The following is a 20,947-nucleotide window of genomic DNA, read 5'->3' as shown; positions in this document are numbered from 1 at the left end:
GTTTTAGGCTTAGGGAAAATGAGGAAATTGTGATGAAGCCAAACGTTTCGGTCCATTTCAGGAATTTCTGAGACTAATTTGGTAGCAACAGAGGAAATATTTCAAGTGAATGAGTGAAAGACTGCCCATCAAATGGGAACAAAAATCAAGCCTGAGATTTAGACTTGTTGATAAATTCAGCGAGGTTTAAACTGATGGCAAGAGTTATTGGAATTAGATTTGTCGGTCTGTTGTTCCATTTAAGTTATAATATCTTAGTAGACTTTGTATGGTCAGCAGTGACTCCATAGCCTTCCTGATGTCTGGCTAATGAATGTTTTGGAAGGGTTTGTCTTTCAACTGGTCAGTCATAATCAGCGATGCCATAAATAGAGAAGGCAGAGACTGAATCATCTTTTTTAAGATACTTCCCCAATGCAGTTGGGTAGGAGCAGCACTGAACTTCTCTGTGCCTCAGTTACCTCATCTGTTAAACGGAGATTAAGACTGTGAGCCCCATGTGGGCCTTGGACTATGTCCAACCTGAGTAGCGTGTATCTAACCCAGTGCTTAGTACAGTGCCTGGCACATAGTAAGCCTTTAAGAAATGCCATAAATAAACTTGTACAATACGCAGCAGTTTTCTGAAATCATGTTTCTTCTTAAATCCCGACTGAAAATTGCTTCTGCTGTTATTCTGCAACAGTTCCTTGGTGTCGGTGGCCTGTTTCTTATTCATTCATTCACTGTCGTATTTATTGAGCGCTTACTGTGTGCAGAGCACTGTACTAAGCGCTTGGGAAGTACAAGTCGGCAACCTACAGAGATGGTCCCTACCCAACAACGCGCTCACAGTCTAGAAGGGGGAGACAGACAACCAAACAAAACATGCAGACAAGTGTCAAAACCATCAGAATAAATAGAATTATAGCTATATGCACATCATTAACAAAATAGAGTCGTAAATATGTGCAAGTAAAATAGAGTAATAAATCTGTACAAATATATACAAGTGCTGCGGGGAGGGGAAGGTGGTAGGGCAGTATATGCGATTTCCATAACGGAAAGTACTGTTACTAGGTGTATGACTAGGTGTATGTTACTAGGTTACTAGGTGTATGACTTAAAATGACAAATGGAAAAAATGTGCAATTGAACCCAAGAGATAGGGCCCTTGAACTTTTATTGACTATTCATTTATTCCCAGGGGGTGAGCGGAGCCTTGACAGTGCTCATGAAGGATGCTATAAAGCCCAATCTTATGCAGACATTAGAGGTGAGCATGATGCCTTCTATCACCTTCTGTAAAGTTTTTAAAGCTCAAGATGAGTCTTTCAAACCCTGGCCATGCCCAGACATTTTTGTACCGCAGAGTCAGAAAATTTGCCTGTCACTGAAAGGTCGCATATTGCCAGTGGAGGGAGGGGTGGTGCGGAGAGGGCAAGAATGAATATGAATGAGAATTTTTCCTAGTTTTGAAGCTTCAATTTGCAGTGGTTTATGATTATGCTTTATTTTCTACAGGGAACTCCAGTGTTTGTTCATGCCGGACCATTTGCCAATATTGCACATGGCAACTCCTCAATTCTAGCAGATAAAGTCGCGCTGAAGCTCGTGGGCCCTGAAGGTTTTGTAGGTAATATTTTTGCATAATTTTCAGAGCTTTGAAGCAAGCCGAACTGACTCTTTTTTTAAGAAAAAAAAAACAAAAACAAGAGTCAACACCAGAGACGAGGTTGGCATGCCTCTTCTACAATGGTCATTTGTCTCTTTTCCCACTTGCAGTGACAGAAGCAGGATTCGGAGCGGACATTGGAATGGAGAAATTTTTTAACATTAAGTGCCGATATTCTGGTCTCCGTCCTCATGTGGTTGTGCTCGTTGCAACTGTCAGAGCTCTTAAGATGCATGGGGGAGGCCCCACAGTAAGTACTGAAGAACCAAGGGGAATCAAGCCCGTAACCTTGGAGTTAGCAGCAGCTCATCTCTCATTCAACCCACGTAGTCATTCTGTCACGAAATCTTGTTGGTTCTGCCGTCACAACATTGCTAAAATCTGCCTGTTCCTCTCCATCCCGACTGCTTCAGTGCCGTTCCAGGCATTTATCCTGTCCCACTTTAGTACTTCAGCCTCCTTGCTGGCCTCTTTGGGAACCTCCTGATCCTCCCCACTCCGGTCCATCCTTCCCTCTGCTCCCTGGATTATTTTTCTAAAAAAAAAGTTCGGTCCGGGTCTCCCCATTCCTCAAGAACCTCCGGTGGTTGCCTGTCCACCTCCACGTCAAACAAAAACTTATTACCAGTGGCTTTAAAGCGCTCAATCAGGTTGCCCCTTCCTCCTCCTCCTGATTTCCTACACTTCACTCCCAACCTGTTTGCTGTACCTCAATCTCGTTTGTATCACTACTGACTCTCTGGCCTGGAACCCCCTGCCCCTTCATTATACAACAGACCCCAACTCTACCCACCTTCAGAGCCTTAATAAAAGCACATCTCCAAAAGGGCTTCCCCAACTAAACCCTTATCTCCCCTACTCCCTCTTCCTTATGCATCACATTTGCAGAATCTGGACCCTTTAATTCCTTGATATTCAACCCCCCTCCCCTGCCACTTAGGTACATATCTGTAATTTATTTATTTTAGTGTCTGTCCCCTCCTCTAGACTGTAAGCTCCTCACGGGCAGGGATCATATCTACCAACTATGTTGTACTGAGAAGCGGAATGGTCTAGAGGTTAGAGCACGGGTTTGGAAGACAAAAGGACCTGGGTTCTAATCCCAGCTCTGCCACTTATCTGCTGTGTGACCTTTGGCAAGTCACTCAACTTCTCTGTGCCTTAGTTACCGCACCTAGAAAATGGGGATTAAGGGGATTAAATGGGGGTTAATGGGGAAAATTGGGCAGCCCCTTGTTAAACATGGACTGGATCCAATCCGATTAGCTTGTATCTACCTCAGCGCTTAGTACCATGCCTGGCACATAGTAATTGTTTAACAAGTACCATTATTCTACTCTCTCAGGTGCTTAGTACAGTGCCCTGCACACAGTAAGCGCTCAAGAAATACCATTGATTGCCATGAACAAGTAAAACCTGAAATGATACTAGAGGTTGGTGTGCATTTCACAGAAGCAGCGTGGCTCAGTGGAAAGAGCCCGGGCTTTGGAGTCAGAGGTCATGGGTTCAAATCCCGGCTCCGCCACTTGTCAGCTGTGTGACTTTGGGCAAGTCACTTGACTTCTCTGTGCCTCAGTCACCTCATCTGTAAAATGGGGACTAAAACTGTGGGCCCCCTGTGGGACAACCTGATCACCCTGTAACCTCCCCAGCGCTTAGAACAGTGCTTTGCACATAGTAAGTGCTTAATAAATGCCATTATTACTATTATTATTATTTCTGTGTGGCATGTGTTTTTGGGGGAGGTATTTTTTTTGGTTGTCTTTTTGAAAAAATAAAATTACTTTCCTGTGAAATATCGAAAGTACTGTTAACAAAACAAATGAAATAGCTTAACAAAGGACAAAAACAAAGTATTGAGTCAGACTAAAGGCCTCTCCACTCTTTTCTTGTCATATCGTCATTAAACTTTCCTATTAGTCTCCTGCCCAGTGTCCTGTCCCGTCTTTCCCTAGTCCATTCACAGCACTTGCTGCTGCACAGATCACTCTGAAGCGATGCACATGGAAAGCTAAAATGAGATGACAGTTTTTGCCATTGATATTTCCTGGGTTTCTGTTTTTCTGTTGTAGGTTGCTGCTGGAGTGCCTCTACCAAAAGAATACACAGAGGAGGTAAACTTGGTTTGCATGCATAATTCCTTCAGTCGTGAGAGAACTCTGTAGTTTGTGTTTGTAACCATTTTCAGGAATGTATTTTTTTTTCCAGAACAGAGTTAGAGTAAGTGCCTTCCTTGGAAGGGCAAAGCGAACAGTCACTCTTGTCATGGCAGAAGCCCTCTTTCTAGAAATAAACTATTCCCGTCAGACCTGTCTCCCCGTTGGGTCAATCCTCTGAGTTCAGATCCCCTTTCATGTCATGTGTAGATTTGATGAGGAGGTGGTAAGTTCAAAATCTGTGCATTCCTTTTTCTTCACAAGGGTCATCCCTCAGTAATAAGTAGAGTTTTTTGTAGTCCAACTGGATTCTTTATTTGAGAAATTCTGTACATCTTAGAAATTCCCCATTTTAGGTGCCTCCTTGATTACTCTGAAAGGCTCATTTGCTGGAGGGCAGGGGGCATCCAAATGAGGAGTCATCTAGTCAGTTTCCGTCAGTGTTAAAATGTCATTAGGACACTAAATGTTCTTCAGAATACTGTAATGCAGAGGCTATCAAACTACATGACTTTAGGGCTTCTGGAGAGACGGAAATGGACACTTTCCTGTCCACAAGAAGCATATTCTCTATTGAGAACATGGGCATAAAACATTTACAAATATGGAATGAGAATAAATGAGAATAAATCCAGAGATGGAAATTTCAGTGGAAGTACCCGCAGCTGTATCATGTCTTGACACAGACCTGTGAACCACATAGCAGAAAGATATTACTGCTCATTTTGCTCCTGCCCCACTGTCTCTTGGCTTGAAATATCTTCCGTTAGAAGAACTCTTGGGTGTTTCTTCTTTCCTTTAGCTTGTACAGGAATCTTCGTCAGTGAACCTTCACCGGCAGCTTGTATAATCAGGGGTCACTGAATGTTGGGTGTGTTGCCAGAGTTTTATCATAGAGAATCTTTACTGTGTCCAGGAAATTTGGGCTGACAATTGTGAGCCCAAAAATTCCTTTAATCAGAGAAACTCTGGACTAAAGCTGGTAATAATAATAATAATAATGATGGCATTTGTTAAGTGCTTACTGTGTGAGAGGCACTGTTCTAAGCGCTAGGGGGATACAAGGTAATCAGGTTGTCCCACATGGGGCTCACAGTCTTAATCCCCATTTTCCTGAGGACCAGAGAAGTGAAGTGACTTGCCCAAAGTCACACAGCTGACAAGTGGCGGGGCCGGGATTAGAACCCATGGCCTGTGACTCCCAAGCCCGGCTCTTTCCTCTGAGCCACACTGCTTCTCCAGCTGGTGAGAAACTGAGTGATGATGGATCACAAATAGAAAAATTCACCCAGGAAGAAAACTCTGTGAAATCTGCCTCAGGTACTTTTTTAACTTTAATGAAAGCAAAAGATATGATGTCGTTGTTTTTCCAGTACGGGGTAGCAACTGTCAGAGCTAGGTTTCTCTGGGACAGATCTCTCCCACTTTTCCCAGACAAGATTGAATGCTCCCCTCCCCTTCATCGCAAGAAGGCTGCTGTTTTACTTCTGTCATCTAACAGAAGTAATTTTCACCTCTTGCTTTTACAGAACTTGGACCTACTGGAGAAGGGTTTTAAAAACTTGGGCAAACAAATTCAGAATGCCTGGCAGTTTGGAGTTCCAGTAGTCGTTGCTGTCAATGCTTTCAAGTAAGTGGAAGATAAAGTTAGATGCTTAGGACGCTTTCCTGCCCACAAGAAGCATATTCTGTATTGGGAACGTGGGCATAAAACATTTACAAATATGGAATGAGAATAAATCTTTTTTCACATAAAATTGAATGTGTATGTATGTGCACAAGTACTGAGGCAGGGTACGATAAATGTCATTGTTGGGTTGATGTAGCATAGTATTTATTGAGCATGTTCTGAATTCAATGCCTGTACTAAGTATTTGGGAAGTACAGCGGAAGCATAGGACACATCCCTGGACCATATGGTGCTTTCAGTCTAATGAAGGAGATGGAAAATTCACAGGCAGTGAAATCAGAAGAAATAAAATGGACAGTTAATAGGTTATTAAATATTCTCTATTATTAGATTATTATAATCCTATTTAATTGAATATTAAACTTGAGAAGCAGCCTGGTCTAGTGGATAGAGCATGGGCCTGGGAGTTTGAAGGACTTGGGTTCCATCCAGATCTGCCACTTATCTGCTGTGTGACCCTGGGCAAGTCACTTCACTTCTCTGGGCCTCAGTTACCTCATCTGTAAAATGGGGATTAAGACTGTGATCCCCATGTGGGACGTGGGCCGTGTCCAACCTGATTAGCTAGTATTCGTTCAGTCATATTTATTGAGCACTTACTGTGTACTAAGTACTTGGGAGAGTACAGTGTAACAACAGACACATTCCCTGCCCACAGTGAGCTCACAGTCTAGAGGGGGAGACAGACATTAATATAAACAAATAAACAAGGATATATACCATTATATACATATGTGCTGAGGGGATGGGAGGGAGGATGAATGAAGGAGCAAGTAAGAGCAGTGCAGAAGGGTGTGGGGGGAAAAGGAGAGGAGGATTCAGTCAGGGAAGGCTTCCTGGAAGAGGTGTCTTCAATAAGGCTTTGAAGTGGGGGAGAGCAGTTTTCTGTCTGATTCATTCATTCTATCATATTTATTGAGCGCTTACTGTGTGCAGAGCACTGTACTAAGCACTTGGGAAGTACAAGTTGGCGACATATAGAGACGGTCCCTACCCAACAGCGGGCTCAAATGAAGAGGGAGGGTGATCCAGGCCAGAGGTATCTGCCCCAGTGCTTAGATCAGTGCCTGGCACACAGTAAGCACTTAACAAGTACCATAAAAAATTAATAGAATATATATATATATATGAGGATTGGCAAAGTAAATACATACTTGCAAGAAGTGAATGATGGATTGAGAATATTTGGGATACTGAGAATTAGGTGGGGGTGACATATGAGGGGAGGTGGGATTTGGTGGGATGGTCAAGGTCTGGCAACTTTCATGGAAGAAGGAATTCCAGGCTCTGGGGACAACGTGAGTAAAGGGTCAGAGACAGGCAGAATGAAAGCACGAGGCAGACCTGGGAGGAGGGAAGAGTGCGGGCATGGAGAGAGTAACCCGAGGAGATGATGTGAGGTGGTGATGCGATCCAGCGTGTCGGCAATTAATCAAGAAAGACTCATTGGAGGAGGTGGGATTTTAGAAGGTCTTGAAAATGGTGGGGGACCGGGGGGTGCTATGTTTTGGTGGATTTGGTGGAAGTTCCAGGCCTGGTGAGTAGCAGGTTAGGAGCCTGCTACTAGGGAAGCGACGTGGCACAGTGGAAAAATCACAGTCCTAGAAGTCAGAGAGCTTGGCTTCTAATCCCAGATCTGCCACTTGCCTGCTGTGTGACCATGGGCAGGTCACCTGACTTCTCTGTGCCTCAGTTACCTCAACTGTATTCAATACCTGTTCTCCCTCCTACCTTTTTTTTTTTAATGGTATTTGTTAAATGCTAACTATGTGCCAGGGACTGTGCAAGCTAATCAGGTCGAACACAGTCCATGTCCCACTTGGGGCTCACAATATTAATACCCGTTTTATAGTCGAGGTAACCAAGGCACAGAGAAGTTGTCACTTGCCCAAGGTCCTACTTAGACTGTGAACCCTATGTGGGACAGGGACTCTGTTCAACCTCTTTCATTCAATCGTATTTATTGAGCTCACTGTGTGCAGAGCACTGTACTAAGCGCTTGGGAAGTACAAGTCAACTTGTATGTACTCCAACACTTAGAACAGAGCTTGATGCAGAGTTAACGCTTAACAGATGGAAAGAGCGTGGGCCTGGGCGTCAAGAGGACCTGAGTTTTAATCAGCAGCGCGGCTCAGTGGAAAGAGGCCGGGCTTGGGAGTCAGAGGTTGTGGGTTCTAATCCCACCTCTGCCACTTGTCAGCTGTGTGACTTCGGGCAAGTCACTTCACTTCTCTGAGCCTCAGTTACCTCATCTGTAAAACAGGGATGAAGACTGTGAGCCCCGCGTGGGACAACCTGATCACCTTGTATCCCTCCCAGCGCTTAGAACAGTGCTTCGCACATAGTAAGCGCTTAACCAGTGCCATCATTATTGTTATTATCCCAGCTCCGCCACTCACCTGGTGTGTGACCTTGGGAAAGTCACTTCACTTCTTTGTGCCTCAGTTCCCTCATCTGCAAAATAGGATTCAATACCTGTTCTCCCTCCTACTTAGACTGTGAGCCCCACGTGGGACCTGATTATTTTGCCTCCACTCCAGTAGCACAGTGCTTGGCGCACGGTAAGCACTTAATAAATTCCAGTTATTCATTCAGTCGTATTTGAGCGCTTACTTTGTGCAGAACACTGTACTAAGCTCTTGGGAGAGTACACTGCAACAATAAACAGACACATTTCTATACTGTGAGCCCACTGTTGGGTAGGGACTGTCTCTATATGTTGCCAACTTGTACTTCCCAAGCGCTTAGTGCCCTGCACACAGTAAGCACTCAATAAATACAATTGAATGAATGAATGAATTCACATTCCCTGTCTAGATGGGGGGAGACAGACATTAATATAAATATAGTATTAACAAATGCTATAAAAAGAGACAACCTGTAAGTTGGGGTGAGTTTATTGGGGGTCCTTGAAGCCAGCTTTAGGGAGTATGTGCTTGAAGCTCTCAGTAAATACCATTGATTGATTATGCAGAACCGGTAGCCAGCTAAAAGTGGAGACATTCTAGACTAGCAAACAATATGTGAAGTAAATGGCCCTTTAGCTTTCAGAGGAAACAATTTCACACCATGCCTTAGTTTCATACCACACATGAGACTATTTTTAATCTGCTGCTAGTGTGGAACAATTACCTTTAACAAGAGACCTGTGCTACTTATCCTGGCAGATAGGATCCTATTGAAATAATATAAATTCCCACCGTGGAATTTCCCTCTGGTCCAGTTTCATCGAGGGTCTCTTTCCTCCTGACCTAGTTTCCAGACCAGGGGCCGGCGTTTGTGGGCTTGTTTTATTTAATGTCCGTCTTGGAGTCGTGTATAACCTGTATGCAAAGAGCCGAAGGAGTCAGTAGTGGAGAGCTGTTTCCATCAGTTCAGGGGAAAGCGTCGAAGACCCTGGCAGTTAGTTACCCTGAAATGGTAGATCTTTCTAATCCTTCAGATCTGATTTAGGCAAAGCTAAGCGCTCACTGTTCTGTACTGTTGTGCTCCCTGGACACCAGGAGCTCTGAGGCATTTGTGGAAATCCCGAATGCTGCATTTATTACAGAACTGACACAGAAGCCGAACTGGAGTTGGTCCGCAGCCTGTCGAAAGAAGCGGGAGCGTTCGACGCCGTGAAATGCACTCACTGGGCCGAGGGGGGGAAAGGAGCCGTTGCTTTGGCCCAGGCCGTCGAGCGGGCCTCACGGTCACCCAGTGATTTCCGACTCCTTTACGATGTGGAGGTGAGATCTCGTAGCGGGGGAGAATGCGGGAATGTCTCTTGAAAAGTCTCGGGATAATGTAAGGTCTCTTTATTCACGTTGCTGTTTATGTTTAGTAGGTTTCCTGAGTTTTATTTGCTGTGGTTCTTGTTTCCCCCTAGTGAGTCTCTGTCTAAAGAGGCTCCTCTGTAGCAGAGTTCCTGATCCTTATGTCCCTAGCCTCAGGGAAACACACAGGTGTGATCAGTATTAGAGAGCCTCCAGTAGCATTTGACATAAGTGAGTAGAGTGAATTCATTCAGGCCAAGCAGAAGTTTGTCCTTCATGCCCCAGATCTGTAATGAAATTACACGTTTAAATTGTGTGGGTGTTGGTTTTTAGTCTTCTATTTCAGATCATTCAAAATAATGATGGTACAGCATGGCTCAATGGAAAGAGCCCGGGTTTGGGAGTCAGGTCGTGGGTTCTAATCCCGGCTCCGCCACTTATCAGCTGAGCGACTTTGGGAAAGTCACTTAAATTCTCTGTGCCTGTTACCTCATCTGTAAAATGGGGACTAAGGCTGTGAGCCCCACGTGGGACAACCTTATACCCTCCCCAGCGCTTAGAACAGTGTTTTGCACATAGTAAGCGCTTAATAAATGCCATCATTTTTTTTTGTATCTATCCCAGTGCTTAGAACAGTGCTTGGCACATAGAAAGCGCTTAACAAATACCATCAATACTATTGAGTACTTACTATGTGCCGAGCACTATATTAAACACTTGGGAAAGTACAGCACACTAGAATTAGCGGAAACGTTACAGCCTAGGTATGTAAGAGAGAGCCAGCAATCAAGTTTTAGATTTTATGGAAGAAAAATAAGGAGTTTGGGTTAGTTTTTGAGCAGGGGAGAGTACATAATCTGAATTGCAGATAATCCTGGCCACAAGGTAGGGTAGACTAAAGAGATTTAAAAACGGGTTACTGGTAAAACAGCTGGTACGGTCATCTAATCTGGGATGAGACAGCAGGGAGTAAAGTAACCTCAAGGTTGTGGATTTCTGGAAGTGGTTTCAACAGAAATGGGAAAATTGGAGGAAACCATGGATGGTAAAGATGGAGGAAGAGTGGGTTTAGAAGGGAAGAGTTTAGTTTTAGACATACTGGATTTCAGGTTCCCGTTGGGCATCCATGTGCAGGTACTCAAGAGGTCCGAGGAAATATGAAGTGCAAGCAGGTGAGAAAGATCTGGGAACTGTATAAGGAGAGGTAGCCAAAGTAACGCAGGTGGATGTGAAGTTAACCTATTTATTGGCAACAAAACACAAATGAATATTGCCTTAGTCTTGCCCTAGTAGAGAATCTCTAGTAATTGAATCTCTGTCCCTTTCCTGAGGCTGAAAGAAGTTTTAGTTGAAATTGGAATTTGGCTATAATACCAGCTTACCACCCCTAGCCATTTGGAGAGCTTTTAACAGTTCTTTTTTTTTTTTTTAAATCATCAGTAAAATTTATGGAGCACCTACTGTGTGCAGAGCAATGTCCTAAGTGCTTGGGAGAGTACAACAGGAAAAGAAGACATGATCCCTGCCCCCAAGGAGTTTACAACCTATTTATGTACTATGTGAAAAGTATTATCTCTCAGTTCACACATTGATTTGGCAGTCAAATGTTCCTTTCCCCTTGCGTCAGACTTTTAAAAATTAGGAAGTCTGTGTTCAGATCAAAGGTGGATGGCTTTTGAGGTTTTTTCTTATTTTTATTTTGTCAGCTGCAAAGCTAGAAAGCATATTTTCTAAGCTACAGCCTCTGCTAAAAGTTCCAGAATCAGTAACTGAAGAAACTGCTCGAACACAATAAACAATGTTCTCTTTTTCCAAAGAGAACCTCAAGCTCAAACGCCAAGCTGTTTTCTATGTCTTTAAATAGAATTATGTAAGCTAACCATTTGGTAGTGTGTGTTTCACCCAGATTCTAAGTTATTTTGGGTTTTTTTTAAATCCTAGGAATTTTAAAATCCTGGGAAATGTAGTGAAAATCATTTTCTTCTGTGTCCTCTTTCCCATCCCACCACTGTTCTTAGCTTCCAGTTGTGGAGAAGATCAGAATCATTGCACAGAAGATCTATGGAGCAAATGACATTGAATTGCTTCCAGAAGCTCAGCGCAAAGTCGAAGTCTACACAAAACAGGTAGTTTTTTTTTAAAAAAAGTCTTTTACTAGTCACTGTTTGTTTCTACCTCATCAGGGTTTTATACTGAAATATTTTTTGTCAATGTATTTTACTGAAGTTGAAGGGCAGTGTCAGTGTTACTGAACAGCATTCAATTTATCTCTCCAACTGGGTGTATTAACGTAAAAGAGGAACAGAAGAAAAGTAATATGTTGGGTTTTACCTCCTAAAAAATTGCTGCCCCAAATGCTTCCAAGTACTTTAGTTTCTCAGTCAACTGGGTTGGATATTTAAGATACTCCACTTTCTGTAGAGGGGAGGTCTCATCTTCCACTCCTCAAGACTCGCTGGGAAAGGGGGAGGAATGGGCTTCTTTCTCTGTCCCCAACCCCTCTCTTTCCCTTCCTGTAATCCACCTCTACCACCCACTCCAGTTACTAGTCACGGCCATCTCCCGCTCCCTGCCCGCAAACCCCATCTCTCAATTTCTGAACCATTTTGATTCCTTTTTCACATTCCTTCGTTCTCCATCCCTACATTGGTCCTTGGGGACTTCAGAGTCCACGTGGATGTTCCTGATGACCCTTCCGCTGCCGGCTCTCTGTCACTCCGTTGACCTCACCCACTCACAAATTTGGATACACACTCAACTCTGCCCTCACCATCCCTCCCCTGACTAACTCTGAAATCCCTCTCTCCATCCCCGCCAGAGACCTTCGATGTTTTGACCTGCACCATTTTTCTGGAATCCTCCTGCCCCATTTAGCCTCCATGGCCAGATTACCTTCCTTGGACTCCGCAGAGCAGTGTTCAAATTCTCGTACTGTTGTACTCTTGTGTTATCATGTTGTGCTTCCCCGATTCTCTTTGTCCTCCAGGGATTTGGAAACCTGCCAATATGCATGGCCAAAACACACCTGTCCTTGTCTCATGACCCAGAAAAGAAAGGTGTGCCTACAGACTTTGTTCTGCCAATCCGAGATATCCGGGCCAGTGTTGGTGCTGGTTTCCTGTACCCCTTAGTTGGCACAGTAAGTACCGTATAGAGAGAGAAAGGAAAAAAAAATGTGTTTCTCTGTGTGGGTATAAGGCTTGTTGTTTTATTTTCTAGTTGTATTCCTTACTAGGAAGTGATTAATTGAGCAAAGTGATTAGCAGACAAAGGAAATTGATGGCATTGTCAGCTGCTGTGTAGCACTGGGGAATCATTGATCATCAATTCAAGTACGATGTTCACTCTATGTGCCCAAAGTGAGCTGGGGTCTGTTTCTAGTGTTTCCTGTGACTCTCACTCAGTTTCTCCATTGGTAAATGAATACACTGAGCCCCGCTCTTGGCTCAGTGGCAAGAACGTGGCTCTGGGAATCGGAGCTTGGATTCCAGACCCTGCTCCACAAGAAGGGAAGTCCTTGCTGGAACTATGCCATGGCAGTCAAGGTTTCTGGCTGAAGAATCGCATTCCACAAGGCAGAGGGGCCTGAAGGAATTTTGAAAAGACATGCTGGGTTATGATGCTACAGGTCTGCAAGTTAAGGAGAAAAAAAAACCTTTGTGTGCACCTCTGCCCACCTACTCATTTGGTATGGGCAGGGACCATGTCTACCAATTCTGTTGTTTTATACTCTCCCAAGAGCTCAGTACAGTGCTCTGCACACAGTAGGAGAGGAGGCGTGCCTTGGGCGAGTCACTTCACTTCTCTGTGCCTCAGTTCCCTCGTCTGTAAAATGGGGATTGAAACTGTGAGCCCCATGTGGGCCGGGGACTCTGTCCAACCCACTTTGCCTGTATCTTTCCCAGCGCTTAGTGCCTCGCACATAGTAAGCGCTTAGTAAATACCGTAATTATTATAGTGTATAGAGCACAGGCCTGGGTGTCAGAAGATCATGGGTTCCTATCCTGCCTCCACCATTTATCTGCTCTGTGACCTTGGGCAAGTCACTTTACTTCCCTGTGCCTCGTTTACCTCGTCTGTAAAATGGGGATCTAAACTGTGAGCCCACACAGGACAGGGACTGTGCCCAACCCAATTGGCTTGTATCCACCCTTGCAGTTAATACAGTGTGTGCCACATAGTAGCACTTAACAAATACCACAATTATTATTAAATAGGATTGATTGATTGTGGTACTCCGTGCCCCAACAGGAACACGATTGGGTGGGAGAGATGTGCAAATGGAGCTGCACAACCTACCATCTTGATCATTCCTTCACGCGGGTTTTGGTACTGAGGTTTCAGAACCAATGCTCATCCGTCGTCCTTGATGGGAGGCTTCAGCATTCATTCATTCATTCATTCATTCAATCGTATTTAATGAGCGTTTACTGCGTGCAGAGCACTGTACTAAGCGCTTGGGCAGTACATGTCGGCAGCATCTAGAGACGGTCCCTACCCAACAATGGGGTCACAGTCTAGAAAGGGGAGACAGACAACAAAACAAAACACGTAGACAGGTGTCAAAATCGTCAGAACAAATAGAATTATAGCAGTGATTCTTTGAAGTAGTTATACTTAAATCTGTGCTCCCTTAAACCTAATAACAGAACAACCTTTCATAGTCTCTAACTCGTCTTTTAACTGTGCTTTTTTTAAAAAAACTTGCAAGATGCTGCCACATATCTCGTTTTTTGCAATAATATTATCAAGTAATTGGGACTACTAAAAACACTATATTCAATCATTCATTCAATCGTATCTATTGAGTGCTTACCACGTGCAGAGCACTGCACCAAGCATGTGAGAGAGTACAATACCACAAAAGACACATTCTCTGCCCACGAGTTCACAGTCCAGAGGGGGAGACAGACACTAATAGGCCTAAATAAAAAAAAAAAAATAAATCACAGGCATATACATATGTGCTGTGGGGATAGGAAGGAGGATGCATAATCAGAGTGGTACTAGTCAATAGCTGTGCTGTTCTTTACATGCTAATACAGCAGTGCAATCTGAAATTTGCCCTTAAAACCATACACACAGAGAAAAGGGAGTAAGTTGTGGACATGGGTTCGAATACCGGCTCTGCCACGTTCCTGCCGTGTGACCTTGGGTAAGTCGCTTAAGTTCTTCATCCCTCATTTTCCTCGTCTGTAAAATGGGGATTCAGTACCTGTTCTGCTTCTTGTGTGGGACAGGGACTGTGTCTGGCCTGATTATCTTACATCTTCCCCAGCACTTGGAACAGTGCTTGACACATAGTAAGCACTTAACGCAAACCACAATTAGTAGTAGTAATAATATTTATTAAGCACTTAGCACTGTACTAAATGCTATTTATTTTGCAATGCTACACTAACTTTCTCAGGCAGCCGGAAAGACAGGCTTCAGAGATCATTTACTAAGTTGAAGCCCAGTGACCTGGAAGTATGATTGCTTTGCTTATATCCCCTTCTTGGCAAGGGGTCACGGTAACTGCCAGAGCAGCAGTGTCAGTGAGAATTCAGTATTACAATTGCATACATAGTTCAAGTGTGGGAGGGGGGACCAGCGAAAATGAAGGCGATCGAAAGTAGACGCGTCCTCAGAATAGCCAAGAGCCTCCAGTTGCCTTGTCCCTCCCTAGTTCTACATGCTGCAAATAGTCATTCAAGTGTACGACTTCTCTAAATCACCTTCCCCTGTTGCGGTTCCATCCCACTTGGGGACAGACAGTTAACTAGAGTTGTCAGTAGTTCTGTACTTCATTAAACATAGGAATTGATCCTTCTCTGAACTATTATTTGGGATTGAAGACTCGCATTCCTTATCCGTTGTTGAATTGCCAGGAGTTTGAACATCCGTGAAGTTCTCAGAAGTATATCAGAGACAAAGATTGTCGTCAGTTTAGCCTGCCCAGCCAACAGAGGCCTATCACTGCCACTAGACCTCTGTCCTGAATATAGGCAGTGTGGCCTAGTTGAAAGCACGTGAGTCTAAAAGGAGACTGGTGTTCTGTTCCGTGGCCTTGGGCTACCTTAGGCCTCTCTCTGGGTTTCTTCACCCATTAAGTGGAGATAACTACCTCTCCCTTTCCTCACAGGACTGTGGAGATCTAAATGAGACGACCGATGTCCCAAGCGCTTTGGCTGCGTGTAGCTTTTTTTTTTTGCATCTTTCCCAGAGCGACATCGTTACCACCCGTCCTACCTCCAGAATAGCTCTATTCAGCCATTCACATGAGTCTCTCGCCTTCAGTCTTCCTCCTAGCAGCGGAATCTGTCAGATAAATCACGGAGGGCTTCTTTGCTCCCATGCCTTGGGAGCTGGTAATGTCGCTCTATTCCACTGACACTTAGAGGTGGTGGTGGTAAGTAGTGGTAAATAGTAGTAGCAGCAGCAGCATTTATTGAGAATCCATTTGGTGTGGTGCGATTAGTCCTATACTAGGTGCTTGGGAAGTACAGAACAAAGGTGACAAGTTCCCTACCCGAATAATAATAATGGTATATGTTAAACGCTTACCATGTGCCAAGCACTGTTCTGACCACTGGGCTAGTTACAAAGTAATATATGTTATATATTATAACGTATATTACAAAGTAATATATGTCCCATATGGGGCTCACAGTCTTAATCCCCATTTTAGGAACCTACCCTCTAATGGGGGAAAAAAGCTTAAAAAATATTTACATCCAGGGTGGTCAAAATAAATTACTGAGTCATATCTGTAACAAGTGAGTGAAGAGGCTGGTATAAATAAGTTCAGAAGTACCGGAGCTGACAGAGAGGAAAATATGACTCAGGGGGCCGGGAAATTGACAGAGGAGAGGTTGTTGAAGGAGCTGCGATTTTAGGCCAGCTTGATGTAGGTAGGGAGGAAAGTTAAAGAGATTGTAAATTTTTGCGCATCAGGGAAAATGGGGTTGGTTTTCTTTTTTTTTAAAGATCAATTCTGTTTACAAATAATTCTGAAGGATAATGCCTTAGTATCCTACTTGCCGAGGCTCTTCGTACTCTAAAACATTTTTCTTTCCAGCTAAGGTTAAGGCAAAGAGTTAATTTGATGTCTCTAATGTTCTTACAGAACAGGTATACACTATTCGGTGCCTTAGCACCGAATAGTAAAGAGAATTTATTGACTGTCTGGTAGGCAACACCTCATAGAAAAAAAACCAGTTCAGTAGTATCATTGGTTGTGGAAGGTGGGGCTTCTTATTCTGACAGTGCTGCTTGGATGTTGATTTAGGAGAAGCAGCATGGCTCAGTGGAAAGAGCCCGGGCTTTGGAGTCAGAGATCATGGGTTCAAATCCTGGCTCTGTCAGCCGTGTGACTTTGGGCAAGTCACTTAACTTGCCTGTGCCTCAGTTACCTCATCTGTAAAATGGGGATTAAGACCGTGAGCCCCCTGTGGGACAACCTGATCACCTTGTAACCGCCACAAATACCATTATTATTATTATTATTATTATTATTATTATTATTATTATTATTATTATCATTTAAGCTTCTTTAGGGTGCAATTGAGCCAGTTTTTTAGTTATATTGCATTTCAGGAGATTGGCAAATTTGATTTAATCCCTTATTGAGACATCTCTCTTACAATTACATGTATAGCATCTTTTGGGGGTGCATTAAACTTAAGATAGTACAACAGTTTATTCTGTTTTGGGTTACCTGAAAATGAAAATGTTAACTCATTCTTGGCTATATAATTCCATGGCGGTGGAGGATGTCACCAGTATCCTCCTCCAGTTTTGCCTTCTGTAGGAGAAGTGGAAACCTAAGTCGGTGTATAGAATCCCACGTACGCGTGCAGTAGACTGCAAGCTTCGTAAGGGTAGGGATAATTATTATTACGCATTTGCTAAGCGCTTGCTGTGTGTCAGGCACTGTTCTAAGCGCTGGGCTCGACACAAGTTGATCAGGTGAGACATAGGGCCTGTCCCATGAAGAATAGGACCCGAGGCCCAGAGAAGTGAAATGATTTTCCTGAGGTCCCACAACAGACAAGTGACGGAGCTGGGATTAGAATCCAGCTCCTCTGATCCCAGGCCCGTTTTCTTTCCACTAGGCAACACTGCTTCCCCAAATGATGTCTAGATTGTGTCTGCCAACTTTATTGTATTATACTCTCCCAAGTGCTCTGCACGCAGTCAGCCCTTCAATAAATAGCACTGACTGATTGGTTTGCATCGCGGTTTTACTTTGTTCCCCAGATGAGCACCATGCCAGGCTTGCCAACTCGACCCTGTTTTTATGACATCGATCTGGATCCTGTATCGGAGCAAGTCAGTGGGTTATTCTGAAAAGGTAAGTTGTACTTGGCAAGGGCTTTCACATGAATTTTGTGTAGAGCCTTTCCTTGTAGACGTAGGATTCATGTACCCATCGAGCTGTCCTACTGAGTTGCAAGCGATGTGCTTTCAAATTCCGATTCACAATTATTTTCAGTAATAAATATGTATTCTTTTTGGTATTCCTTTCTCCAGGTCAGATCCATCTTCTAGAAGCCGAAGTCCCCTCGAAACTTCCCTGTATTTTAGAGCCTAATTTGCTTTATCACTGGATTAAACCTGTAGAAATTACACTTGCCTCTGTTCTGCTCTTATGCCCAGTAGATTAAATAAAATAATTTTATGATCCGAAAGGTGTGATGTATTGATTCCTCCCACCTGTCCTGTGCCCCCTCCACTCCCTTTTCCATCTTCTCAATACTGTGGGATCTGTGAATTTTCCAGGGTGTGCCTGACCCCGATTTTCTCCTTCACCTCCTCCGAGTCCCTAAAATGCCCCTCCGCACCCTTAGCCCGGTGCCTGGGAATGGAGTGGAGCTGCGCTCGAACTCTAGAGAAGGTGTTGAATCCCGTCAAACGTGGCTGCAGGGAACCCATCTCTTCGTGTTCCGCCTATCAATCAACAGTATTTAGTGACTGCCTGCTGTGTGCGCAAAGCCTTGTGCTGAGCACTTGAAAAAGTACAGTAGAAAAGAGTCCGGGAGCCTTACCCAAGAAGGGACTTAAGTTCTCCCACTGCATCTTCTTTAGCTATCACTTATTTTTGAAAGTTCGCTGAAAGGTTATCGGGAAGATTTATCAGTTCCAAACCCTTTCCTGGAGGAAAGATGTTTAGATGTTGGTATGAGCGAACCTTCTGTCGAGCAATTCCAGGCCAGATTGTCCACCCTGGACTGATGCAGGCTCAGTGTGGGGATCTTGCCGCTGTTAATCTGCAGCTGGTGTAACATGTCTACTCGCCCAAGCACTTAATGAAATGCTCTGCACACAGTCCCCTCCCCACGGCGCCTGTATATATGTTTGGACAGATTTATTACTCTATTTTACTTGTACATATTTACTTGTACCAGCCATTGATGTGTTGAACAAGTGTCTTAGTCGAGAAATTATTTTCTACCATTTCTTTTGAGCCACAGTAGTACTGTGATGATAATATCCCCTTGTGCTCTGCACAGAGAGAGCAGCGAAGCAGCGTGGCTCAGCGGAAAGAGCCCGGGCTTGGGAGTCAGAGGCCTTGGGTGCGAATCCCAGCTCCGCCACTTATCATCATCAATCGTATTTATTGAGCGCTTACTATGTGCAGAGCACTGTACTAAGCACTTGGAAAGTACAAATTGGCAACATATACAGTCCCTACTCAACAGTGGGCTCACAGTCTAAAAGGGGGAGACAGGTGTATGCTGTATGACTTTGGGCAAGTCACTTCACTTCTCGTTACCTCAGCTACCTCATCTGTAAAATCAATCAATCAATCAATCAATCAATCGTATTTATTGAGCGCTTACTATGTGCAGAGCACTGTACTAAGCGCTTGGGAAGTACAAATTGGCAACACATAGAGACAGTTCCTACCCAACAGTGGGCTCACAGTCTAAAAGGGGGAGACAGAGAACAGAACCAAACATACCAACAAAATAAAATAAATAGGATAGAAATGTACAAGTAAAATAAATAAATAGAGTAATAAATATGTACAACCATATATACCTATATACAGGATTAAGACTGTAAAATGGGGATTAAGACTGTGAGCCCCGTGTGGGACAACCTGATCACCTTGTATCCCCCCCCCAGCGCTTAGAACAGTGCTTTGCACGTAGTAAGTGCTTAACAATCAATCAATCGTATTAACAAATACCACTATTATTATTAATAGAGGAGTAAGGGGCAAGAGGAGCAAGTAAGGCAGCTTTTCTTGGCCGTTAACTCCAGCCAGACCGCGGGGCAGTAACGGAGCAGCAACATGGCAGCAATGAAGGGGTTATGCAACCGACTGTGTTTCCTTCTACCAATTATTAGCGTTATTAAAGACACATCTCCAAGAGGCCTTCCCCAGTTAAGCCTCTTTTCCCCAGCTTGTTCTCCCCTCCGCCTCATCTATGCACTTTCATCTGTCACCTTTGGACATTTGTTATTCACCCCACCCCCAACCTCAGCAATGTACACATCTTTAAATTGTATATTATGAATTGTTTGCATTAATGTTTGTCTCCCCCTTCAAAGCCCTCCTGAGAGCTCACCTCCTCCAGGAGGCCTTCCCAGACTGAGCCCCCTTTTTCCTCTCCTCTTCTCCATCCCTCCGGCCCGACCTCTTTTCCCACCCCCACAGCACCTGTATATATGTTTCGACAGATTTATTACTCTATTTATTTTACTTGTACATCATCAATCATCAATCGTATTTAGTGAGCGCTTACTGTGTGCAGAGCACTGTACTAAGCGCTTGGTAAGTACAAGTTGGCAACATATAGCGACATATTTACTATTCTATTTATTTTGTTAATGTGCATCTAGCTGTACTATATATTCTGATGACTTGACACCTGTCCACATGTTTTGTTTTGTCATCTGTCTCTCCCTCCTAGACTGTGAGCCCACTGTTGGGTAGGGACTGGCTCTATATGTTGCCACCTTGTACTTCCCAAGCGCTTAGTACAGTGCTCTGCACAATGTAAGCAATCAATATGAATGTAAACTCAAGCAGCGTGGCTTAGTGGTAAGAGCCCAGACTTGGGAGTCAGAGGTCATGGGTTCTAATCTCGGCTCCGCCACTTGTCTGCTGTGTGACCTTGGGCAAGTCACTTAACTTCTCTGGGTCCAGTTCCCTCATCTGTAAAATGGGGATTAAGACTGTGAGCCCCACGTGGGACAACCTGATTACCTTATATCTACCCCAGCGCTTAGAACAGTGCTTGGTACATAGTAAGCGCTTAACAAGTACCATCAGCATTATTATGGGCAGGGAATGTGTCCACCAGTTCTGTTTTATTGTACTCTTCCAAGCACATAGTACAGTGCTCTGCACATAGTAACATAGTCAATCGTATTTATTGAGCACTTACTGTGTGCAGAGCACTGTACTAAGCGCTTGGGAAGTACAAGTTGGCAACATATAGAGATAGTCCCTACCCAACGGTGGGCTCACAGTCTAAAAGTATCATTGATCATTGATCATATCATTGATCTGTTCCAGACAGGGTACTTAGCCTTTTCACTGTTGTTCCAGATACTTCCCAAGGGCTTAGTACAGTGCTTTGCACACAGTAAGCGCTCAATAAATACAACTGAATGAATGAATGAATATAAGCAACTTGTGGTTGAACTACTTTTCAGTCCCTTGCTTCCACTGACCCCTGTGAAATTAAAATGCAAA

At 43.9% G+C, this 20,947-nt stretch overlaps 1 protein-coding gene across 1 annotated transcript in view; it reads left to right on the top strand.

The window, feature by feature from the left end:
• MTHFD1 (methylenetetrahydrofolate dehydrogenase, cyclohydrolase and formyltetrahydrofolate synthetase 1) overlaps positions 1–17,927 on the top strand; it is an 80,828-nt gene extending 62,901 nt beyond the window's left edge. The window contains exons 19-28 of the mRNA XM_038765475.1: positions 1,187–1,255; positions 1,504–1,615; positions 1,765–1,904; positions 3,727–3,768; positions 5,340–5,440; positions 9,051–9,228; positions 11,274–11,381; positions 12,242–12,394; positions 17,497–17,590; positions 17,770–17,927. Coding sequence (XP_038621403.1) covers positions 1,187–1,255; positions 1,504–1,615; positions 1,765–1,904; positions 3,727–3,768; positions 5,340–5,440; positions 9,051–9,228; positions 11,274–11,381; positions 12,242–12,394; positions 17,497–17,586 — 993 coding nt within the window. The 3' untranslated portion in view covers positions 17,587–17,590; positions 17,770–17,927. The remainder of the gene's footprint in view (positions 1–1,186; positions 1,256–1,503; positions 1,616–1,764; positions 1,905–3,726; positions 3,769–5,339; positions 5,441–9,050; positions 9,229–11,273; positions 11,382–12,241; positions 12,395–17,496; positions 17,591–17,769) is intronic.
• The last annotated feature ends 3,020 nt before the right edge of the window (positions 17,928–20,947 follow it).

The sequence above is a fragment of the Tachyglossus aculeatus genome, chromosome 23 (assembly GCF_015852505.1).
Source record: "Tachyglossus aculeatus isolate mTacAcu1 chromosome 23, mTacAcu1.pri, whole genome shotgun sequence".
NCBI lineage: Eukaryota > Metazoa > Chordata > Mammalia > Monotremata > Tachyglossidae > Tachyglossus > Tachyglossus aculeatus.
Note: the sequence above shows the minus strand (reverse complement) of the source record. Positions and strands in the feature narration are given on the sequence as shown.